Source organism: Hemitrygon akajei, chromosome 2, assembly GCF_048418815.1.
Source record: "Hemitrygon akajei chromosome 2, sHemAka1.3, whole genome shotgun sequence".
Classification (NCBI taxonomy): Eukaryota; Metazoa; Chordata; class Chondrichthyes; order Myliobatiformes; family Dasyatidae; genus Hemitrygon; species Hemitrygon akajei.
This window is the reverse complement of record NC_133125.1, coordinates 171,141,479-171,167,681: the sequence shown is the minus strand read 5'-3', so window position 1 is coordinate 171,167,681 and position 26,203 is coordinate 171,141,479. Positions and strand designations below refer to the sequence as shown.

At 49.5% G+C, this 26,203-nt stretch overlaps 1 protein-coding gene across 1 annotated transcript; it reads right to left on the bottom strand.

Moving 5' to 3' along the window:
• Nucleotides 1–35: 35 nt before the first annotated feature.
• Nucleotides 36–24,898, bottom strand: ppp1r11 (protein phosphatase 1, regulatory (inhibitor) subunit 11). The gene is made up of 4 exons (XM_073032500.1): nucleotides 24,785–24,898; nucleotides 11,264–11,444; nucleotides 6,854–6,962; nucleotides 36–1,142 (listed from the first exon to the last, which is right to left on the bottom strand). Exons 2-4 carry the CDS (start codon nucleotides 11,357–11,359, stop codon nucleotides 979–981), a joined length of 369 nt encoding a protein of 122 aa, XP_072888601.1. The 5' UTR covers nucleotides 11,360–11,444; nucleotides 24,785–24,898; the 3' UTR covers nucleotides 36–978.
• Between the last annotated feature and the right edge of the window lie 1,305 nt (nucleotides 24,899–26,203).

The following is a 26,203-nucleotide window of genomic DNA, read 5'->3' as shown; positions in this document are numbered from 1 at the left end:
AGTGATAAATAAATCTGACTGTGAAACAACTCAGCTTGTGTTCAGCAAGACCATTTATTTCAGAACATCTGATTGGTGAAGGACGGGAGCCTTCAGCATTACATTTCAACCTATAGCTCTGCGGTGGCCCGTCGCCCGGGTGGATGGGAGAGACCCTCGGGCCAGGAGCAGAAGCAGCCCGGCCCGGACAGACCCGACGGCGACCACCACGGATGGAGCCGGTCAGACCCAACGGCGGCTCACTGGGGACCCCAGCACCCCTCGCTCAGTGACAGCCCCACCCGGGGGGGGGGGGGGGGTGGGCACAGGAGACCTGGGAAAATGGTGTCACTGGGGCGGGGAGGAGAGGAGAGCCCGGCGCCTGTGGAGATGGACAGGAATCATCGGTGTTAATGGTCGATCTGGACAACTCCATCCCCTCCCCACAGCCTCATCTGCAGTTCAACCTGTTGTCTCTCTCCAGTAGCTGTGCGTTGCCCCCCTCCCCCCCCACACATCAACTTCGAACAACATGCCTCCTGTAGTTACCAATATGTGTCCTCTGCACCTCGGTTGACAGGGTGCTGACTTCAAGTGCTTGTGCTCGAGTGATTAGATTCCCCAGTGACCCTGACCGCTGTGCTCACCCACCCCCCCCAATCAGCTCTAGGATTTTCGGCTTCGTGCAAACACCCTACTGGCTGGACGAGAAGTCCGTGCTCTGCATGCACCCTCCCACTGAGGATCTGCTGAAAGGCAAAACCCAAAAAAAAGGTTCTATTAAATAAATTACAAATGCAATACAAATTTACAGGTCTAGTTCTGTTTAAAAAAAAAACCCTCTTCCCTAGAAGATAAGCAAAGGCCGCCACCGTGTGACAGCCCCCAGGGTCGGTGCGTTGGGAGCGGGGTTGACTGAGTGGTAGGTCGGGGGTGGCAATGCTCCTGCAGTTTGATCCGCTCCCTCCAGCCCTGCGTCTCCCCACCCCCCCCCTCCATTCAGTTCTCCCGAGGGCCACCCTGTTCTTGATTCGAGTGCTTGGAGCTGTGGTCGGGCTTCTTGTGGCCCCTGATGCAGTGCTCGTTACCGCAGCCGCTGTCCTCGTCCTCGCTCTCTGAGGAGCTCTCCCCGAAGGCCCGTGGCTTCTCGTAGATGCAGCAGCCTGGGGAAAGCAGGGAGGGGTGGGGGGAGAGAAAGACAGACGCAAGATCAGATCGGCGAGTCCGCCAGTCAAAGGTCCATTATACCACCGGCTGCCTCAGGTAAGCAGCCAGCTCCATTAGGCACCCCACCCACACACACATTCTCTGCCCCCTCCCATCGAAATACAAAGGTCATCTTCACCAGGGTCAGGGCCAGCTCCCATCCACCCTACTCGTCGTGGCCCTTGCACTGTCTAAACGTCGTGTAAATGTAAGGCGACATTATGCACCACTTTCGTTTTACTATCTCAGTGGAATTATGGTGTAATTACCAGAGGGTGATTGTTGAGAGTATAACGGGGGGATTTTTACACAATAGGTGTGTGGGACAGGCAGACATATTAGGGACATTTAAAAGACTCTTAGGCACACGGAGGGCAGTAAAATGGAGGTTTGTGCGGGGTAATGGGGAGCATTAGATTGATCTTGTAGGTTAATGGGTCAGCACATCATTGCGGGCTGAAGGGCCTGTACTGTCTGGACAGCGCACAAACAAAAGCTTTTTGCTCTATCCCATTGAGACAATTGTAGGTGTGGTTCTGGTCACCACACTGTAGAATGCAAAACACACCATTGGAACAAACTAGGCCACTCCGTCTTTTCAACACAGCTGATTTCATCATAGCCTGACGTCAGTGGTGGGAAAGATGCTGGAGTCAATTATAAAAGAGGAAATTACAACACATTTGGATAGCAGTAGAAGGATCAGTCCGAGTCAGCATGGATTTATGAAGGGAAAATCATGCTTGACTAATCTTCTGGAGTTTTTTGAGGATGTAACTATGAAAATGGACAAGCGAGAGCCAGTGGATGTAGTGTACCTGGACTTCCAGAAAGATTTTGATAAAGTCCCACATAGGAGATTAATGGGCAAAATTAGGGCACATGGTATTGGGGGCAGAGTACTGACATGGATTGAAAATTGGCTGGCTGACAGGAAACAAAGAGTAGCGATTAACGGGTCCCTTTCGGAATGGCAGGCTGTGACCAGTGGGGTACCGCAAGGTTTGGTGCTGGGACCGAAGCTGTTGACAATATACATTAATGATTTAGATGAAGGGATTAAAAGTAACATTAGCAAATTTGCTGATGACACAAAGCTGGGTGGCAATGTGAAATGTCAGGAGGATGTTATGAGAATGCAGGGTGACTTGGACAGGTTGGGTGAGTGGGCAAATGTATGGCAGATGCAGTTTAATGTGGATAAATGTGAGGTTATCCACTTTGGTGGCAAGAACAGGAAGGCAGATTACTATCTAAATGGAGTCAAGTTAGGAAAAGGGGAAGTACAACGAGATCTTGGTGTTCTTGTACATCAGTCAATGAAAGCAAGCATGCAGGTACAGCAGGCAGTGAAGAAAGCAAATGGCATGCTGGCTTTTATAACAAGAGGAATTGAGTATAGGAGTAAAGAGGTTCTTCTGCAGCTGTACAGGACCCTGGTGAGACCCCACCTGGAGTATTGTGTGCAGTTATGGTCTCCAAATTTGAGGAAGGACATTCTTGCTATTGAGGGAGTGCAGCGTAGGTTCACAAGGTTAATTCCCGGAATGGCAGGACTGTCATATGTTGAAAGATTGGAGCGACTGGGCTTGTATACACTGGAATTTAGAAGGATGAGAGGGGATCTGATTGAAACATATAAGATTATTAAGGGATTGGACATGCTGGAGGCAGGAAGCATGTTCCCGCTGATGGGTGAGTCCAGAACGAGAGGCCACAGTTTAAGAATAAGGGCTAGGCCATTTAGAAGAGATGCAGAAAAACTTTTTCACCCAGAGAGTGGTGGATATGTGGAATGCGCTGCCCCAGAAGGCAGTGGAGGCCAAGTCTCTGGATGCATTCGAGAGAGAGTTAGGTAGAGCTCTTATAGATAGCGGGGTCAAGGGATATGGGGAGAGGGCAGGAACGGGGTACTGATTGTGTATGATCAGCCACGATCACAGTGAATGGCGATGCTGGCTAGAAGGGCCGAATGGCCTACTCCCGCACCTACTGTCTATTGTCTATTGATTTATTTCCTCATCTCCTACCTCCTCCTCATAACCTTCAATGCTAACTAATTAAGAACTTAACAATCTCCACTTTAAGTATACCCAATGACTTGGCTTTGACAGCCAGTGGTAATGAGTTCCACAGATCCACTACTATCTGGCTAAAGAAATTGCCCCTCATCTCGGCTCCAAAGGGATGTCCTTCTATTCTGAGGCTGTGCCCTCTGGTTCTGGACTCCCCACTATAGGGAACATCCTCGCCTTGTCCACTCTATCTATGCCTGTCAATATTCGATGGGTTTCAATGAGATCTACTCTCACGGTTCAACTCCAGCGAGTACAGGCCCAGAGCCATCAAACGCTCTTCATACTTAAACCCTTTCACTCCTGGGATCATTCTCGGGAACCTCCTCCGGACCGTTACCCACGCCAGCACATCTTTTCTTAGATAGGGAGACAAAATTACTGACAATACACCAAGTGCAGACTACCCAATGCCTTACAAAGACTCATTACATCTTTGCTTTTATAGGAAGAATGCGATGGTGCTGGAGAGGGTGCAGAGGAGATTTCCCAGGATTTGGCCCAGCTGGGAATGGAGGGGCATTAGAAGGATCCTGAGAAGGAATTTTTCTCGTGCGGAGGTGGTGAATACCTGGAACAAATTGCTGGAGAGTGTAATTAAAGCAGAGTCACTGGCAGTATTGGACCAAAGGGCACAGGGCAAATCCTGGGATAAAGTGGGTGCCCACTGGTCAGCACTGGGAAGAGGACAAAGACGAGAACCATGGGGAAGACTCCCTGCCCAGCCCGAGTCATCAGAAGAACTGGTCCCACTCTCCGTCCAGCCAGGGTCACCAATGAAAATTTGCCAAAGAGTGGAGGACACGTGGGAGGTTGAAAGGAGGGGGTGGGGGAGGGAGGTCAATGGGTAGTGGGAAGTGCAAGTGGTACGGGAAGAAGTTCTGAGCAGGGGGCGGGATGCCATTTTCCTGACCATCCACACTCCGGGATCAGACTGGAAACAACAGCAGGAGTGACATTGCCATGAAAATTATTCACATGAAAAATTTCACCAAAATTATTCCAGATTTGACCAGCTTGTCACGTGAAGAGCGCTTGATGGCTCGGAGCCTGTATTCACTGAAACTCAGAAGAAGAGGGGTAACATAATTGAAACCTATCGAATGGTGATAGAGTGGATATGGAGAGGATGTTTCTGATGGTGGGAGAGTCCAAGACCAGAGGATACAGCCTCAGAATAGAGAGGTGTGCTTTGGGAACAGAGATGAGGAGGAATTTCTTTAGCCAGAGAGTGGTAAATCTGTGGAATTTGTTGCCACAGGCAGCTGTGAAGGCCAACCAAGTCTTTATGTATATTTAAGGCAGACTCTTGATTGGTCAGCACAGGAAGAGATACGGGGAGAAGGCAGGAGACTGGAGATGAGAGGAAAAATTGGATCAGCCTTGATGAAATGGCAGAGCATTTTTGATGGGCCAAATGGCCTAATCCTGTCTTACAGACATCTTAAAGCACGGTCTGGGATGATACGTTCATCATTTGTGCCCAGGGACAATCAGCTGGACAGGTGGCCTGGGACTTGCCCCAGTGAGGGGTTGACCGGCAAGGAGAAATCCCCCAGCCTGGAGAAACCTCTGAGGAAGGTCGCCCACAGTGGGGGTCAAATCTCTGCGGAGGCAGGGGTCAGGGCAGACTCACCATCATAAGTGGGGCCCCGAGGAATGAGGAGGAAAGTTGAGTGTACCAGGGATTTTCTCTCTGGAGTTGAGGATGAGAGGTAGAGGTGTAGCTACGAGGCATGGACAACCACTGCTTTCTCCCAGGGTGAAAAGGACTTCTATCAGAGGGCATGCTTTCATGGTGAGTCAAGGAGAATACTGGGGGATGTGAAAGGTTTTTTTTAAGAATACACAGAGTGGGGTTTCTGGAGGTGGTAAAAGCAGATACATCAGGGGCATTTAAGGGAACCTAAGATGAGCACGGGGATGGAAGAAGAATGGAATGTGGTGTGGGGGGGGGGGGAAAGCATTGGACTGATGTCAGAGCACATTAAAAAGACAGCCCACCACTGTGAGCCACAGAGTCCATGATGTGCAAACACGAGGAAATCTGCAGATGCTGGAAATTCAAACAATAACACACACAAAATGCTGGTGGAACGCAGCAGGCCAGGCAGCATCTATAAGGAGAAGCACCGTTGACGTTTTGGGCAGAGTCCTGACGAAGGGTCTCGGCCCGAAACATCGACAGTGCTTCTTCTTATAGATGCTGCTTGGCCTGCTGTGTTCCAGCAGCATTTTGTGTGTGTTGTTTGAGTCCATAATGTGCTATTTCTAATATGGAACGAGCGGCCAGAAGGCAGGTTCATCCACAGCACTAACAGGGCACTTGGACAGGAAGTATAGAGGGATGTGGGCCAGATAGGACCTGCTTACTTGGGATCGTGGCCAGCATGGAAGGGTTTGTTTCTTTGCGTCTACAGATGAACAGTGGAGAGCATTTTGAATGGTTACATCAGTGCCTGGTATGGTGGTGGGGTGGAGATTCGTCTCCACCAAAGAAATGTAAGTTTTCCTTCCCTCCGCTAGCCTGCAGGCCCTTGGGCAAGGTGTAGGCCCTGCTTAGCCCCTGATCAGGGTCACCTGGAGCCATGGGGGCAGCTGGTGCATATCACAAGTCCTGGTTATGCGACCACTGACGCCAGGAGGACAATCTCTGAAGAGTATTAATATTGGCTCGGGTCACCCGTCTGGTAAAGACACTGTCCAGAAGGGGGCAATGGCAAACCATTTCTGCAGAAAAATCAGCCAGGACCAAACCTGGTCATGGAAAGACCATGATGGCCCACGTCATACTTCACAGAACACAATGACTGAATGATTCCACAGGATATGAAGAGACTGCAGAGGGCTGTAGACTCGGGCAGCTCCATCAGGGGCACAACCCTCCACTCCATCGAGGAAATCTTCAACAGGCCAAACCTCCTGAAGGTGGCATCCACCATTAAGGATCCCCACCACCCAGGACAAGCCATCTACCATCAGGGAGCCTGAAGACCCACAACTAATGATTTACAAACAGCTTTTCTGACTCTGCCACCAGATTTCTGAACAATGAGGTCCATGAACACGACCTCACTCTTCCTCATAATGTGTAATAGTCATTTATTTCTGTTTAATTGTAACCTATTGTGATTTTCATACTTTGCTCTGTGGTGCTGCCACAAGATAACAAATTTCATGACAAAGGTCAGTGATAATAAGCCTGATTCTGATTACTTCTTACCCACCCCCCCACAGAGAGGGTGGTGGCTCGGGACAGACCAGAGTGGGCCAACTGGACCGAGAAATCCCAGTGAAGGGTAGGGTTATACTTGGAGACTGCTCACTAGAACCAGGAGTCAAATCTTTGGGGAGGCAGGGACCAGGGCACTCACTGTAAGCAGGGCCCTGAGACAGGGGTGTGCTGCTCACAACGGAGGCCACTCAGCCCCTCTGAGTCCATGCTAGCCCTCCCCATATCCGTGTCGTTTCTCCCCCCCCCCCACCCCAATCTTAAAGTTATTAGCGAGTCTCTTCCCTCCCAGCATTCCTGCAGTAATAACTGGCAGGTGGGGGAACTGTCTTACGAGAGCCCGCGAGGAGGGCTGACTTACACTTGGAGGAGCGCCGGCCCAAATGTTCGTTGTCCACGGTGTCGCTGGACCACTCCACTTTCTTATTCGTCTTGCGCTTCCTCAGCCTGAGGGTGATGCTGCGGTTTTCCTAGGGTCAGGGAGGGGGCGAGAGTGGATTACAAGAGGTTCTGCAGATGCTGGAAAACCCAAACGACCCGCACCGACAAATTGCCGGAGGGACTCAGTAGGTGAAGCGGCACCCGCCCGCACCCCTCCGGGGACTCAGTAGGTGAAGCGGCACCCGCCCGCATCCCTCCACGGACTCAGTAGGTGAAGCGGCACCCGTCCGCGCCCCTCCGGGGACTCAGTAGGTGAAGCGGCACCCGTCCACGCCCCTCCGGGGACTCAGTAGGTGAAGCGGCACCCGCCCGCACCCCTCCACGGACTCAGTAGGTGAAGCGGCACCCGCCCGCACCCCTCTGGGGACTCAGTAGGTGAAGCGGCACCCGTCCGCGCCCCTCCGGGGACTCAGTAGGTGAAGCAGCACCCGTCCGCGCCCCTCCGGGGACTCAGTAGGTGAAGCGACACCCGCCCGCACCCCTCCGGGGACTCAGTCGGTGAAGCGGCACCCGTCCGCGCCCCTCCGGGGACTCAGTAGGTGAAGCGGCACCCATCCGCGCCCCTCCACGGACTCAGTAGGTGAAGCGGCACCCGTCCGCGCCCCTCCGGGGACTCAGTAGGTGAAGCGGCACCCGTCCGCGCCCCTCCACGGACTCAGTAGGTGAAGCGGCACCTGTCCGCGCCCCTCCGGGGACTCAGTAGGTGAAGCGGCACCCGTCCGCGCCCCTCTACGGACTCAGTAGGTGAAGTGGCACCTGTCCGCGCCCCTCCGGGGACTCAGTAGGTGAAGCGGCACCTGTCCGCGCCCCTCCACGGACTCAGTAGGTGAAGCGGCACCCGTCCGCGCCCCTCCGGGGACTCAGTAGGTGAAGCGGCACCCGTCCGCGCCCCTCCGGGGACTCAGTAGGTGAAGCGGCACTCGCCCGCACCCCTCCGGGGACTCAGTAGGTGAAGCGGCACCCGTCCGTGCCCCTCCGGAGACTCAGTAGGTGAAGCGGCACCCGTCCGCGCCCCTCCACGGACTCAGTAGATGAAGCGGCACCCGTCCGCGCCCCTCCAGGGACTCAGTAGGTGAAGCGGCACCCGTCCGCGCCCCTCCAGGGACTCAGTAGGTGAAGCGGCACCTGTCCGCGCCCCTCCGGGGACTCAGTAGGTGAAGCGGCACCCGTCCGCGCCCCTCCAGGGACTCAGTAGGTGAAGCGGCACCTGTCCGCGCCCCTCCACGGACTCAGTAGGTGAAGCGGCACCCGTCCGCGCCCCTCCAGGGACTCAGTAGGTGAAGCGGCACCTGTCCGCGCCCCTCCGGGGACTCAGTAGGTGAAGCGGCACCCGTCCGCGCCCCTCCAGGGACTCAGTAGGTGAAGCGGCACCTGTCCGCGCCCCTCCACGGACTCAGTAGATGAAGCGGCACCCGTCCGCGCCCCTCCAGGGACTCAGTAGGTGAAGCGGCACCTGTCCGCGCCCCTCCACGGACTCAGTAGGTGAAGCGGCACCCGTCCGCGCCCCTCCGGGGACTCAGTAGGTGAAGCGGCACCTGTCCGCGCCCCTCCACGGACTCAGTAGGTGAAGCGGCACCTGTCCGCGCCCCTCCGGGGACTCAGTAGGTGAAGCGGCACCTGTCCACGCCCCTCCACGGACTCAGTAGGTGAAGCGGCACCCGTCCGCGCCCCTCCGGGGACTCAGTAGGTGAAGCGGCACCCGTCCGCGCCCCTCCAGGGACTCAGTAGGTGAAGCGGCACCTGTCCGTGCCCCTCCAGGGACTCAGTAGGTGAAGCGGCACCTGTCCGCGCCCCTCCAGGGACTCAGTAGGTGAAGCGGCACCCGTCCGCGCCCCTCCGGGGACTCAGTAGGTGAAGCGGCACCCGTCCGCGCCCCTCCGGGGACTCAGTAAGTGAAGCGGCACCTGTCCGCGCCCCTCCAGGGACTCAGTAGGTGAAGCGGCACCCGTTCGCGCCCCTCCGGGGACTTAGTAAGTGAAGCGGCACCTGTCCGCACCCCTCCACGGACGCTGAACTACCTGCTGAGCTCTTCAAGCGTTTTGTACGCGTCACTAAAGGAGAGTATCATCACCGCGGCAAGAAAGAGCATGCAAAGGAAACCCTCACCGTCACAGGGAGAACGTACAAACTCCTTACAGACAGCAGCAGAACTGAACCCATGTCGCTGGGGCTGTAGCAGTGTTAAACCTCCAGTACACTATAGTTGTTTCAGTAAGAGGCAGGTACATCAGTGACATTTTAAAAACTCTTAGATAGGCACTTGGATGACAGAAAAATGGAAGGCCATGTAGGAGGGAAGGGTTAGATTGATGTTAGAGTAGGTTAAAAGGCTGGCAAATCATCGTGGGCCAAGGGGCCTGTACTGTAAAGTTTGATGTTCTAAGATCACTAGAAAGAATACACAAAAGGTTTTGAACTTGAAACACCTATTGTCCATTCCCCTCCTCGGATGCAGAGTTCCTCAACCAGCTCATTCTCTGCTCCAGATTCCAACATCTTTCACGTTTCCAATTCTTTAGACCTGGCTCTCTCCACCGCTGGACAACCCAGCAAAGTCTCCAGCAGACTCGTTCCAATGCTGCTGAAGGTTACAGGCAGCTTCCAAAAGGGAGGGCCGCACCCTCCAGACCCAAGGTCCAGAAGGAAGAGCACGACGTCAGCACAGCCGCTGGAAATCCAGAGTGACGCACACAAAATGCTACAGGAACACGGCTGGACAGGGAGCATCTATAGAGAGGAATAAAGAGTCAACATTTCCGGCCGAGACCTTTCATCAGGACCGGGCAATGTCAGCACAGTGGCCGGGAAAGTAGACCGAGGTGATTAAGATGCTGGTCTTTGTAAATAGTGACCAGTGGACAGGCCCATCCAATGTACCACTGACCTTGAGTGAAGGACAACTACCCCTGCCCCATTTACTGCCCACCAACACGGTTCTCTTCCTTATTCTCTGTCAGCGGTGGCCCATTCAGTCAGTCCGAGAGACGGTTAAGGACGGATATTGAGAACAAAACCTGTATAGAGTTCTGCGTGCAGTTCTAGTCTCCTTACTTTTCAGGAAAGACATACTGGCTTCGGAGGTGGTGCAGAAGAGTTTCGCCAGGTTGATTCTGAAGATGACGGTGGGGAGGGGTTGGTGGTAGATTTAGCCTACGAGGAGAAGTTGAGTCACCTGGGACAGTACTCAGTGGAATTCCCACTGAATGAGAGGGGATCTCACAGAAACACAAAATCACGGAAGGGAAAGCAAGAAAATTGTTTCCACTGGTAGATGGGATTAGAACTGGAGTACATAACCTTAGATTCGGAGGAATCGATCTAGGATGGAGATGAGGGGAAACTGCTTTTCCCAGATGGTAGAGAATCTGTGGAACTCTTTGCCCAGAGAAGCAGTAGAGGCCAGCTCATTAAATACACTCGCGGGCCATTTTATTCCACCGGAGTGTGATCTTCTGCTGCTGTAGCCCATCCACTTCAAGGTTTGATCTGTTCTGCATTCGGAGATGCTCTTCTGCACAACGCTATCGTAACACACGGTCACTTAACTGACAGGCTGAACCAGTCTGGCCTCTCTCACTAACAATGTGTTTTCACCCACAGAATTGCCGCTCAGTGGGTTTTTTTTTTGTTTTCGCAGCATTCTCTGTAAACTCTGGAGACGGTTGGGAGTGAAAATCCCAGCAGATCACCAGTTCCTGAGATATTCAAACCACACCAACAATCATTCCACGGTTAAAGGTCACTTAGATCCCCTTTCATCCCAGTTCTGATGTTTCATCTGAACAACGATGGAACCTCGTGCTTTTGTGCATCGAGTTCCCGCCGTGACTGGCTGAATCAACGTGCGGGCATACCTATTAAAGTGGCCACTGAGTATATATATTTAAGACACTGTTAGATTGTTGCCTAGCAGAGAAATTCGGGGGGAAATCTAGGGAAACAGCAGGTAAGTGAACCAAAGTCCATGGCCAAATCAGCCCTGATGTTATTGAATGAGGGAGCAGGCTTGATGGGCCTATTCCGGCTCTGATTTCCTATTCTGAAGAAGTTTTACCGCGGTCGGCACAGTAGTGTAGCATTTAGCGCAATGCTGTACAGCGCCAGCAACTGGAAGATGGGGGTTCAGTTCCTGCCACTGTCTGGGAGGAGGTCGTATGTTCTGCCCGTGACAACATGGGACATCTCTGGTTTCCTCCCACACAAAGCGTTCGGGTTAGTGGGTTGTGGGCATGCTGTGTTGGTGACACTCGCGGGCTGCAACGTAAACGATGCACTGGACAGTCATTTTCAGCGTGTTGATCCTTACCCGTCCGAGACGGGGGCTACTCACCGTGTCCGCAGGCTGGCTCCCGTCCACGGTCTCTGTGACGGTCGCCGAGGTGCCAGCTGCCTCTGCCATCGCGCTGCGCTCAGCCCCTCTTTCCATCAATCCCGGGAGGGGGTGAAACTCTGGGCGTCACCGCCACCCACCCCCCCGTGTGGAAGAGTCGGAGACTACGGATCGCTGAACCCTGTGAAAGATGCAAAGCGTTTACAAACTGACGGCGCCTTAAGGCGAGGGCGTTCATCACCATTACCCTTTGTGCCTGAAGACACACATTCAACGTCGGAGGAAGTTTCTGCCATTGTCTCCGCCTCCCTCCCCTCTAATACTTTCCACCACTGATTTACAGCAGCCAATTAATCTCCAGGATTTGGAGGAACCCGGAATTGCCAGGGGAGAAGGGGCAGACTTCAAACCAGACAGTGCCGGAGCTTGGGACTGAACCGGGGCGTCGGGGGCGTGAGGCACCGGCTCCAGCTGCTGTGCCACAGAATCAGGGTCAGCTGGAGATGGTCGGTCCATTATCAGAGAGCATCACGGGGACAGCGAAAGGGTGAAAGAATTACCCTGCCTTGCCATTTGCTTATGACAGACTCACACCCATTTATGTCCTGGGGGTGGGACGGCGGAATCAGTTTGTTCCACTTTGCTCGAGGCCCACGGCCTGGCAAATAACTTCATCCTCAGTGTCAACAGGACAAAGGAGTTGGCTATCGACTTCAGGAAAACCCGCACCACTCTCATCTCCCTTTATATCGGCGGCATAGCAGTGACCAATTTCAAACTCCACGTCTCACACTACCTCTCCTGGGCCTGGAACACGTCCTACATGATCAATAATGCTCGCCAACACCTCTACTTTCTGAGGAGGCTGGAGAGAGCCGGATGATGCACTTCAATACTCCGATGTGAGCTGAGAGCATCCCGACGTGCTGCATCGCCGTGTGGTGTGGGAAGAGCCCTGCAGCCGACTGGAGGGCTCGACAACCGGTAGTTGAAAGTGGCCAAAGCATCTCCAGCACCAGCCGACCCCCCCCAAAGGCACACATCAGGTGCCAGGAAAAGTCCAGCGACATCTTGAAGGATCCTACCCACCACCCTGCTTTAAAAGATCCGTTTCTCCCCACTCCCTGTGGGAACAGGCCACAACCATCCAGACTCAAAGACCATTACTTCCTCCGAGCAGTCCGGCTGATCAACACCCCAGCCATTAACCCCCACCCCCACCAATACACACACAACACACATCACCGGAATCATTTTATGTACATATAGTATAAACAGTGCTAGAAAGTTTGTGAACCCTGTAGAATTTTCTCTATTTCTGCATAAAGATGACTCAAAATGTGATCAGATCTTTAGGCAAGTCCTAAAACTAGATAGAGAACACAATTATATACATATTACACAAAAACATTATACTTGTTCATTGAGAAAAATGATCCAACATTACGTGTATTTGTTGAAGGACGTATGTGAACCTTTGCTTTCAGTAACTGAGGTGATATAGCAACAACATCAACCAAACGTTTCTGGTAACCGTTGATCAGTCCAGCACATCGGCTTGGAGGAATTTTAGGCCATTCCTCCTGACAAAACCGCTTCAACCCTGGGATGTTGGTGGGCTTCCTTGCATGAACTGCTTGCTTCAGGTCCTTCCACAACATTTCTATGGGATTAAGGTCAGGACTCTGAGTCAGACATTCCAAAACACACATTTTCTCCTTTTTAAACCATTCTGTTGATTTACTCTTGCCTTTCAGATCATTGTCTTGTTGCATTATCCAATTTCTACTGAGCTTCAGGTGATGGACTGCTACCCTGGCATTCTCCTGTAAAATGTCTTGAAACAATTTTGAATTAATTGTTCCCTCAAGCTGTCCAGGTCCAGACGCAAAGCAGCCCCAAGCAACAATGCTCCTTCCACCATGCCTCACAGTTGGGATGAGGTTCTGCTGTTGGGAGTGCAGTCCCCCGCCTTCCCTCCAAACATAGCAATGTGCATATCTGCCAGAAAGTTCAAATTCTCTCTCCTCTGTCCACAGAACATTGTCCCGGAAGCATTGTAGGACATCCAGGTGCTCTTGTGTAAACTTGAGACATGCAGTAATGCTTTTTTTTGGAGAGCAGTAGTTTCCTCCGTGGTGTCCTTCCATGAACGCCATTCTTGTTCAGTGATTTTCTTACAGTGGACACATGAGCAGAGACTTTAGCAAGTTCTAGAGATTTCTGCAGGTCTATTTGCTGTTAACCTTGGGTTCTTTTTCACCTCCTTCAGCACTGGTGTGATCTGGGAGTATCTGGGAGTACAGTTAGACGAGAAGCTAGACTGGACTGCCAACACAGATGCCTTGTGCAGGAAGGCACAGAGTCGACTGTACTTCCTTAGAAGGTTGGCGTCATTCAATGTCTGTAGTGAGATGCTGAAGATGTTCTATAGGTCAGTTGTGGAGAGCGCCCTCTTCTTTGTGGTGGCGTGTTGGGGAGGAAGCATTAAGAAGAGGGACGCCTCACGTCTTAATAAGCTGGTAAGGAAGGCGGGCTCTGTCGTGGGCAAAGTACTGGAGAGTTTAACATCGGTAGCTGAGCGAAGGGCGCTGAGTAGGCTACGGTCAATTATGGAAAACTCTGAACATCCTCTACATAGCACCATCCAGAGACAGAGAAGCAGTATCAGCGACAGGTTACTATCGATGCAATGCTCCTCAGACAGGATGAAGAGGTCAATACTCCCCAATGCCATTAGGCTTTACAATTCAACCGCCAGGACTTAAGAACTTTTTAAAAGCTATTATTAATGCTTTTTGAGATAGTGATTTAGATGCATATCATATTTTTTTACTGAGTTAAGTATTGTATGTTATTAGTTTTGCTACAACAAGTGTATGGGACATTGGAAAAAAGTTGAATTTCCCCATGGGGATGAATAAAGTATCTATCTATCTATCTTTGCAGGATGCCCACTCCTAGGGAGAGCAGTGAGTTTCCTCCATTTGTAGACAATTACTCTTACTGTGGACTGATGAACACTCAGCTCTTTAGAAATGCTTTTGTAGCCTTTTCCAGCTTCATACATCTCTACAATCCTTCGAAGGTCCTCTGAAAGTTGTTTTGATCAAGGCATGGTGCACATAAACAGATCTTTCTTGAAAAGAGCAGGCTTTGCCTTTGTGTGTTTTTTTTAATATAAGGCAGGACAACTCTGCAACCCACACCTCCAATCTCATTGATTAGAACACCCGACTCCAAATATCCTTTGTAGAAGACATTACCCCTGTGGGTCACATACTTTTTCCAACAAATACATGATTATTGGATCATTTTTCCTCAATAAATAAATGAACAAGCACAATAGTTTGTGTATTATTTAATTAATTTCTCTTTATCTAGTTTTAGGACTTGCATGAACATCTGACCACATTTTAGCTCATATTTATGCAGAAAGAGAGAAAATTCTACAGGGATCACGGGGAAAGAGAGAAAATTCTACAGGGATCACGGGGAAAGAGAGAAAATTCTACAGGGAACTTTCTAGCACCACTCTTTCTGCTTGTACATTGTCAAGTTGAAATTTATGGTCATCTAACAGATATCACGCACAGCATGTAAACCAACGCACAGGCTTGTGCATGACAGCTAGGACGCAGCATCTATGGTCGACCCCAACCAACGGAGGGCCTCATCACAAAACATTACCATAAATTAATTACCGCAATAGAACACAAAAATGCATCGAATGCGCGGCACATGCAGACAGTAAACAGCTGGCTGTCCTGGTGATGGCAGGGTATTTGTTAGCCTCACAGCTCGAGGGAAGAAGCTGTTACCCAGTCTAGCAGTCCTAGTCCTGATGCTCCTGTACCTCCTTCCTGACGGCAGTGGGTCAAAGTGATTGTGGGTGGTAGGGAGCCAGAACAATGCTTTGGGCCGTTCGTCTGCAGTGCCCCCGGCAGTTTTCACTGTCCTCTCGTGGGTCTTGCCGTCTGATCGCCTGCAGCTTCCGTACCACACAATGATGCACCAGACAGGGCACTTAGGGTGATGCCCCCGTATAAAACTGTTAGAATGAGGGCAGGAAGCCTCACACACCTCGATCTCCTCAAAACACGTAGACGCTGCTGGGCCTTCTCGACTAGTGAGGGGGTGTTGTAGGTCCAGGTTAGATCATCCGTACGTGCAGACTCAGGGACTTGGTGCTCTTCACTCTCCGCAGGGCAGTCATTGGTGTGCAATGGAGAGAGATCAACCTGTGCCTTCCTGAAGTCCACAATCATCTCTTCTGTCATTTGAGATTCAGACTGTTGTTTGACAAGCCTCGCTACCTCCTCTCTGCATGCCCGCTCGTCGTTGTTGCTGACGAGGCCGAGCACTGTTGGACCATCGGTGAACTTGATGGGGTTTCAGCTCGATGTGGCAGTGTCGCAGCGGGATGAGCACGCAGCCCTGGGGGGGGGGGGGGGGCACCAGTGCTCAGTGAGCTGGAGCTTGGGACGTTGCCGACAACTTGGACTGACTGGGGTTTTACCATGAAGAAATCCAAGATCCCGTTACAGAGAGGGGTGTTGAGTCCCAACGAGGACAGTGCTTCCACCGGCTCTGAGGGATGATGGTGTTAAACACCGAGCTGAAATTGATGAGTAACATCCTGGCATACAAAGCATTGTCTCCCAGTGGAACAGGGTGGAGTCGAACTGGATAATGTCCAATGTAGCTGGAAGGTGGGATTTTGTACAAATCATTACCAGTCACTCAAAGCACTTCATGCCTCTGGGCTGTGATCATTTGGTCCAGTTACTGTCACTCTTTTGGACACCAAACTGACAGAGGCTGCCTTGAAGCCTGCAGGGACAGTGGACTGTTTCAGACAGACATTAAAGCGGTCCAAAAGACTTCTGCTAGCTGGGTTTTCACGGGATTGTCTGATTTTTTTGGTATTCTTTATGCATATTGTGTTTTCTTTCCGCTGCATCAGCTCTGGAGCAACAATCAATTTGCTCTCCTTTATATTCAAGAATGACAATAAACGATCTTGAACCTTGGACCACAGGCTCCAAGCACTGTACATCAGCGCTGTTAAGGCTTTGCCATTAACAGTGTACTAGTTCAACTCAGGAAGTACACAACTTCACACTTAACTCCAGCTGCCATTTCTCCCCCCTTATCTGCAACTCATCGACATCCCACTGTATCCTTTCCCGATCTTCCACACAATCCACAACACCAAACTGTGTATCATCTGAAAACTTGCCCACTCATCCATGTAATGCCCCTCAGATCAGCTTTCCCTCTGACCTTCAACCTGTGCCCTCTAGATTTAGACTGTCCTCCCCTTGGAAAAAGACTGACGATTACAGGGCTGTATAATGCACTCTCAGCTTGTGGGATCAATAAAACTATTAGGAACACTGGCATGAATTCCTGCTGGAAAATGCACTAGGTCATTTCATCCCTGCTCAGGCTCACTTGCACAATTACACACAGAAGTCTGCCATAAACCAGCATAATCCTTTACTCCCATTAAACCATATAGTACGTTTGAGATTCGAGACTGTTTAATGTAATTTCCTGTACACGAGCGTAAGGGAGATTGAAATAATTGTTACTCTGGATCGAATGCAGCACAAAGAAAACACAATAACATAACAATTTAAAAAAACACAGCAGTATAAATACATAACTCGTACACACAGATTGATTATATCTCCATAAAGTGACTCTAGGCTCAGGAGTGTCTGTACTTAAGGTGACTGACAGGAAATGATAAAGTAGTACAGGTTGGGGTTATGGGTATGGAGGTGTTGATCAGCCTTACTGCTTGTTTCTGAGTCTGGCATAGATATTCTCGGAGTGGTCAAACTATCTGCCAGCAGGGTGGGTGGGATCCCTCACGATGTTACTGGCCCATTTCCAGCACCTTTGTCCTTGCTGCATTGGGCAGTTTTGACTACCCACGGTAGAGCCCTCCTGTCCGCAGTGCAGGTTCCGTAACTCGCAGTGGTACAGCATTCTACTGCGCATCTGTCAAACGGCGGGAGTATGGACGGGTAAAGTTCAGCTCTCTCCAGCCTCCTCAGAGAGGAAAGAGGCAATGGTGAGCTTTCTTGACTGCAGAGGACGTGTTCTGAGACCACGAGAGGTTGCGTGTGAGGTGCACTCCCAAGAGTTTGAAACTATTCACAGTTTGCACTGTGACACTGCCGATGGTGAGTGGTGCAAGTTCTCCTGAAGCTGATAACTATCTCCTGAATTTCGTTGACTCTGAGGAAGACGTTATCTTCCTGGCACCTTTACTGCCATTAAACCATATACTACGGTTAAAATCCTCGACTCTTTGGTGCAGATTTCTGTACACAAGTGTAAAGAAAAGCAAAATACTTGTCACTCGAGCCCTTCCGCCTCCTCTGTGCGGGACATCTCGTCATGGACCGTGATGAGCCCCACCACTGTCGTGTTATCGGCAAACTTGGCCATGTGATTACCCGGGTGTGTGGGTATGCAGACAAGGGTGAGCAGCCCTGGGGAGCACTCGAGTTGGGGACGATGGGGAGCGAGGAGCAGTTTTGCATCCGGACTATCGGAGGTGTGCTGGTTAGGAAGTCCAACACCCAGTACAGGGGCGTATTTGTACCAAGGAGTAGTTTTTCCACTGAGATCTGTGGGACAAGCATTAAACACTGAAATGAAATCCAGAAACAACGTCTGACAGAAGTGTCCTTGTCTCGTAGGTGCGTGACAGATGTTGTGATATCTGTTATAGAGCCATTCTGTTGGTAAGTATATTGGCGAGTGTCCAATGTTACAGAATGAATGAATGCATATTGTGAATCATTGTAGTTTACTAATATTCTCTACGGGTTTGACGACTTGTACGTGCCGGAACTGGGCATCAAGCCGTAGTGTCGTGGGGGAGTGTCAGCACTTTTATTCCATGAATGGGTTCTTGTGTGTGACTACTGGCCCCAGAGTACCCGTCTCGTTTCCCTGTGTTCATCAGTATTCATGTATGGTGCAATGACAATTGAACGTGAATTGAAGTGCCATTTCCAGCCATTCAAAGCACTTCATGATGACTGGCGTCAGTGTCACTGGGCAGAAGTCGTTTAGTTCTGAAGATGTTGGCAGATGTTCTGAAGCTGTCTCATCAAGATTACAGCCCAAAAGCAGGCAGCAATCCAGCACGCGTCCGTAGGCTATGCTGATGCAGTCTCCAGTGTTGAAATGAACAGAAACCTGCCAGAACAAAGTGCCTGTACCGGGGTTGAGGAAGTGCAAGAAACTGTTCCTCATAATGAAATGGCTGTCCAGAACCTGGACAGATCTCTCTGTAACCTCCGATGCCCTGACTAATCAAGAACTTATCAACCTGCACCTTAAATGACTTAACCTGCACAGCCATCTGTGGTAATGAATTCCACAGATTCACCGTATTCTCGGCTCAAGAAGTTTCTTCTCATTTCTGCTCTAAAGGAATGTCCTTGTATTCTGAGGCTGTGCCCTCTGGCCCTAGATTTTTCCTCTACAGGAAACATCCTCTCCGCATCCATTCCATCCGAGTCTTTCGCATCCATTCCATCCGAGTCTTTCAATATTCGATAGGTGTCAGCGAGACCACCCTCATCCTTACAAAGTCATAAGCAACCACATCATAACGGAACCAACATCACCCCTCCCTCCCCAACCCTCTACTAGGTTTGTCCTACACCCCCACCCACATCTTCCCTCAGGTCCAGCACCAACTGTGGTGTTTGAAGGATGTGTCAGTTAGTTTAGAGAGCTTGTGGGAGAAGGAGAAGGAATCCCACTGGGCCTTCATGGTTTCACTGTGTTGGCCAGAAAGAACGAGTCTACAGTGAATTCAAATGAATCAAGGACAGTGGAAGCAGACAGAACAATTGCCTTTGTTCTTATAGTGAGGGAGGAGATGAAGACCGCCATTTTATGAAGAGACGGTCTTCTCCATTTTGTGAGTTAAAGTCGCTCAGTTTTTTTTTAAAAAGTCGACACAATGATGCCTCAGGTAATCAGCTGAGCTAGCGATCATTTCCAAATAAGATATTCGTGAGGTGCTCTTTGGTTGGATGTAACAAACAGGTTCGTGACCGCTGGGGTCTGAGTCTGCTCTGCATGATCCAAGCTGGTTGCTGATCGAGAAGACCGACGGCCACTTGCTGGGAAGAGGGCAATAAATGGATGCTAGCCTGGAGCAGAGCCAATAAAAAGGTGTAAAAGGACAGGCACATGACCTGCAGCCAGTGACACTGCAACGTAATGGTAGGAAATGAATATAAAAGCAAGGATTTTCACATTCAGGCAGTGATGACTCTACAGCAACATGAGAAGTATTGTTGATGAGGAGGACGCCACAGACGTGGAGATTCAAAACGGGACTACGAGGAACAAGTGGCCAGCAGCAGAAACTCCTTCTGTTTTCTGTTCATGGAAGGTCAGGAAAACTCATTTGGTTGTACAAGTTCATGTGTTCTTCCATTGAGACAGTAAAGGTGCTCTCTGTGCCTCCCTGATCATCATTACGAGGGGCAATTCTTGTAACAATCGGCTCCTTACAGAAAGGATCCGCTCGTCCCACTTCCAGGGAGGCTCATGAAAATCCCGCTTTTTAAATCCCCCTTCTCCAAGTTCGACTCTCCTTCGGAAGTTATCATTGGTTGGGCCTCTTGTCCCATTAAGTCATCCTGTTAAATCGGTCTGCTTCACCACACAGCACCACAGTAACCCTGGGCCTCAAGCGGCCGCCTTATAAAGCTGGACCCCCAGGTCTCTCCTCAAACTGAACCTGCTAGTCGTCGCAGCCCCATGGGTAAAGGTGCACCATTTAAACTGCTGCCAAGTTTGTCCATTTCCACAGCCTTCCTCCGTCCCCTGTCACCATTCCCACGTTATCTACAGACTTTATAATTATGCATTCACACACCGTCAGTGGCAATTTTGTTAGGCAGCTCCTGAAGCCAACCGAGCCCACCGAGTGAACGCCCATGCTCTTCTGTTGCTGTGACCCATCCACTTCAATGTGTTCTGCGTTCAGAGATGCTCCTCCGCACAGTTACTGTCGCCCTCCTGTCTGGCCTCTCTCATTAACGAGGCGTTTCGCCCACAGAACTGCCGCTCACTGGATTGTTGTTTTTTGATTTATGCACCATTCTTTGTAAACTCTAGAGATTGTTGTGAGTCAAACTCCCAGGAGATCAGCAATTTCTTAGATACTCAAACCACCCTGTCTGGCACCAACAATCATTCCACGGCCAAAGTCACTTGGGTCACATTTCTTCCGTTTGGTCTGAACAACAAGTGAACCTCTTGACCGTGTCTGCATGCTTTTAGACGCTGAGTTGCTGCCACGCGATTGGCTGATTAGGTATCTGCATTAACGAGCGGATGGACCTCGAAGTGGACATTTAGTATACATCAAAACCTGCCGTGGTCCTGAGATCGACCCCCAGCAACATCACTGTGTGTTTCCCTCAAATCACAAGACTATTCACTAATACTTCCTCGTTTCTCATGTTGGCAATTTTAAACCGTGTAGCCGTTTTAAGTTGTTTACAATGACCTCAGTGTTTATTTATTAACCTATCAAATGCAATTTAAAAGAACATTTACGCATTAACAACCAAACTATGCCCATTGACCCTCTGCTAAAAAAGCACTCATCCAGATTTTGACTGCGGATTCCAGGAAGGGCAGAGACACCAGTCCTCGTCGAGGTTTCAGTAGTAGGAAAGGGTGAGCAGTTCCAAGTTCCTGGGTGTCGACATCTCTAAAGATCTATCCTGCGCCCAGCATATAGATGCAGTGACACAGAAGGTTTGCCAGGGGCTATATCTCATTTGGAGATTGAGGACTTGGTCTAACTCCAGCAGATTTCTACCAGTGTGCCGTGGAGAACATTCGGACTGGTTACGTCACTGTGTCGTACACAGGAGCCACCGCAGGGGGTCAGGGAAAGCCGCAGGGCGTTGCAAACCCAGCCCACTCCGACATGGGCACCCGCCTCCCCAGCATCAGGGGCATCTTCAAAAGACAGCACACATCATTTCAGGGGCAGGGGCCCCAGCACCCAGGGACATGCCCTCTTCTCATTACTACCATCACAGCAGAGGTACAAGAGCCTGAAGACACACACCCAACACTTAAGAAACAGCTTCTACCCCTCTACCGTTAGCTTTCTGAATGGTCCAGGAACAGTACCGCCCATGTGTGTGTACACCCCCCCCCCCCCCCCCCCCGTTAAAGTATTCAGCCGCTCTGGCAGTGTGCTTTCGGTTGCTGTTCTGCTGAGAGAGGAACTTCCTCCCCAGTTTGGGCTTTCCAGCAGAAGCCAGCAGGTTTCTAACCCAGATCTCTCTGTATTCAGCTGCATTCGCTTTCCCACCAATCCTGACCAGGTTTCCGGTCCCTGCTGCTGAAAAGCATCCCCATAGCACAATGCTACATTACAGTAGGGATGCTGTTACCTGGCTGGTGTGCAGTATTAGATTTACATCACTCATACTGCTTGGTGTTGAGGCCAAAATGTTCCACTTTAGTCTTATCCGACCACAAGACCTTCTTCCACATCTTTACAGTGTTTTCTAAGTGACGCTTTGCAAAGTCTTTATGGGCGAGGAGATGACTTCTTTCAGTGGCTTCAGATGAAGATGACGTCCCTGGCTGGCCCAGTCAGAGTCCTGACCTTAACCCAATCGAACATCTCCAGCAAGATCTCAAGACAGCCATCCACCACCACTCCCCAACTAACCTGGCTCAGCTTGAGCCAGGAGGAATGGGCAAATCTTGGTCCATCATGTTGTGCAAAGCTAATAGAGACTTATCCACAGACTACTGGTTGTAATGGCTATGAGGGGTGAGCAAACGGGGATGGGTACTTTTCCAAGGGTGCGTCTGTACTGTATATTTTTCTTATTGTAATATTCATGCGATGTACTGCACAGCACAGTACTGATGGCTCAAACAACACATTTCACGAGATATGCCAGTGATAGTGAACTTGTTTCTGATCCATTAATACAGCAGTGTTACATTAAAATGGAATATATTTGAATATTAATACTATATAAAATTATACAGATTAATAATTATCATCAGTACTATGACCAGCTCCTTCCCCTTACACTGGATTGTTATTATGTAGCTGTGAAGACATGCGTAATCACTTGTCACTGACGTTCACGTACACACTGTTTTATGGCTGTATATTAGGTTACAGATCAGAACTATGTTACCAGTTAGCACCCATCCCTCCAGTTGGAATTTGACCAGCTGAACACCACCCCCCCCCCCCCAACATCATGTATTGAGATACAAAAGGGATTTGGGAGTCTTTGTGCAGGATTCCCTAAAGGTTAACTTGCAGGTTGAGTCAGCGGTGAGGAAGGCAAATGCAATATTGACATTCATTGCGAGAGGACTAGAATATATAAGCAAGGATGTAAGCTAAGGCTTTACTTTGAGCATTGAGAGCAGTTTTGGTCCCCTTATGCAACTACGGAGGTGCTGCCACTGGAAAGGGTCCAGAAGAGGTTTAAAAGAATGATCCTGGGATTGAAAGGGTTAACATATGCGGACCATTTGATGGTAATGGGCCTGTACTCCGGAGTTTAGAAAAGTGACGGGGGTTCTCTTTTAAATCTATTTAATATGGAAAGGGCCTAGACAGAGTGGACGAGGAGAGGATGTTTCCTATAGTGGGAGAGTCCAGGACCTGTGGGCACAGTTTCAGAAGAGAAGCAGAGGCGAGAAAGAATTTCTTTAGCCAAAAGAATGATGAAGATGTGGAGGCCAAGTCATTGGGTAAGGACAAAGGAAAGCAGAAGAATGAATCAGCCATGATGGAATAGTGGGGCAGCCATGATGGAATAGTGGGGCAGACTCGATGGAAGGATGAATGAATGAATCAGCCATGATGGAATAGTGGGGCAGACTCGATGGAAGGATGAATGAATGAATCAGCCATGATGGAATAGTGGGGCAGACTCGATGGAAGGATGAATGAATGAATCAGCCATGATGGAATAGTGGGGCAGACTCGATAGGTGAATGAATGAATCAGCCAAGATGGAATAGTGGGGCAGACTCGATGGGTGAATGAATGAATCAGCCATGATGGAATAGTGGGGCAGACTCGATGGGTGAATGAATGAATCAGTCATGATGGTATAGTGGGGCAGACTCGATGGAAGGATGAATGAATGAATCAGCCATGATGGAATAGTGGGGCAGACTCGATGGATGAATGAATAAATCAGCCATGATGGAATAGTGGGGCAGACTTGATGGGTGGAATGGTGTACTTTGGCCTCATGATTTTACAGTGTTTAGCACATTACATTAGCTTAGAGAGAATATTTATTTAGCATCTGCCACATATTGTAAATTATGCTTAATTTATGACATTAAATTATGCCATTTATATATAAGCACATTTATCAGTGTTCTCCACGTTATACACTGTGCAAAAAGAATTTTATCATCTTACAGGGGAGAGTATTTATTTAATCAGCTGCCCCTACATGATACATTATATTAATTTAATTTGTTCACTATGTGCCAAGTTGATGACGTGGCTGATCGTGGCCTTTCCAAGACCAAGATTGTTCTTGGCAAAATTTTCTACACAAGTGCTTTGCCATTGCCTTCTTCTGGGCAGTGTCTTTACAAGACAGGTGATCCCAGCCATCATCAATATTGCCTGCCTGGTGGCAGTGGTCATATAAACAGAACTTGTGATACGCACCAGGTGCTCGTATGACCACCCACCCTCAGCTCCTGTGGCTTCACGGGAGCCTGATCCAGCTACACCCTGCCCAAGGGTGACCTGCAGGCTAAGGGTGCGAAATAACACCTTGCATTTCCTTTGCTAGAGACACATCTCCACCCTGCCACCACACGGGAAAATTCTTCTCAGCTCCCTGCAAGTTACACACCATGCTTACAGCATTATATTAATTTATAGAGGAAAATATTTATTTAGTGTGCACCTCATATTATAAATTGCTTCAAGCAGAATATTAAGATGAGTAAATTTATCAGCTGTCTCCAATTTATACAATGGGATAAGAGCATTTCATTAATTTACAGGAGAAAATATTTTATCAACTGCCTGACATTATACATTATGTTTAGAGCCGTATAGTGGTTTACAAAAGAGAACTGCCCACATAATACACGTTGTGTTTAGAACATTAATTTAATTTACAGGAGGGAATGTGGATTGTCCACATAATGTTTACCCCATGATATCAGCTTGCAGGTGAGGACATTTATCAGCTACCTCCATATTATGTTTAGAGAATTAAATTAATTTACGGTAAGGATATTTATTTACCAACTTCTCTGCCAGGACATTATCGTACAGATAAGGACATTTATCAGCAGACCCACGTTTACACTGCAGGGCACTGAACTGCAGAGAGAATCCTCACAAACGGATCCTCACTGCCCTCTTTATGTCTGTGTTTACTGGGTGAGGCAACAGTGCCGACCGGGATGCCCCAGACAGCGGCCCCTTACCTGAACCCCCGTCACTCCGCCTCCATCTTCCAGTCCTCTCCCTGCGCTCTGTCCCCGGTCCGCCGCCCATCTGCTTCCCCCACTCCACTTCCGCCTTCGGCTGGCACTCACTGCTCGGTCGTCTGGGGCGTGTGACCCTGCGGCACGCCGCCATCTTTAATACTGGCGTTTGCCGCAGGGGGTCGCCATCTTTGAAACGGGAAAACTGCTACCCAATCTGGTGCGCCCGTCGGTACCGCCTGTCTGAATCAGAATCAGGTTTGAAATAACCATATAACAATTACAGCACAGAAACGGGCCATCTCGGCCCTTCTAGTGTCGTGGTTTCTCGTGCCCCACAAATGACCAAGAGACGCAGTTTCAAAACTGACTTAATAGTTTTGGTAAATTTATATTTTTATACTCCAAAGCTAGTCCGTGCCGAACGCTTACTCTCACTCACATCTCTAACACAGGAACATATCATATAACCATATAACAATTACAGCACGGAAACAGGCCATCTCGGCCCTTCTAGTCCGTGCCGAACGCTTACTCTCATCTAGTCCCACCGACCCGCACTCAGCCCATAACCCTCCATTCCTTTCCTGTCCATATACCTATCCAATTTTACTTTAAATGACAATATGGAACCTGCCTCTACCACTTCTACTGGAAGCTCGTTCCACACAGCAAGCACTCTCTGAGTAAAGAAGTTCCCCCTCGTGTTACCCCTAAACTTTTGCCTCTTAACTTTCAACTCATGCCCTCTTGTTTGAATCTCCCCTACTCTCAATGGAAAAAGCCTATCCACGTCAACTCTATCTATCTAGGCTTTACAATTCTACCGCCAGGACTTAAGAACTTTTTAAAGCTATTATTAATGCTTTTTTAGATGGTGATTTAGATGCATATCATATTTTTTTTACTGAGTTAAGTATTGTATGTAATTAGTTTTGCTACAACAAGTGTATGGGACATTAGAAAAAAGTTGAATTTCCCCATGGGGATGAATAAAGTATCTATCTATCTATCCCCCTCATAATTTTAAATACCTCTATCAAGTCCCCCCTCAACCTTCTACGCTCCAAATAAAGACCTAACTTGTTCAACCTTTCCCTGTAACTTAGGTGCTGAAACCCAGGTAACATTCTAGTAAATCTCCTCTGTACGCTCTCTATTTTGTTGACATCTTTCCCATAATTCGGTGACCAGAACTGTACACAATATTCCAAATTTGGCCTTACCCATGCCTTGTACAATTTTAACATTACATCCCAACTCCTGTACTCAATGCTCTGATTTATAAAGGCCAGCATACCAAAAGCTTTCTTCACCACCCTATCCACATGAGATTCCACTTTCAGGGAACTATGCACCATTATTCCTAGATCACTCTGTTCTACTGCATTCTTCAGTGCCCTCCCATTTACCATGTAT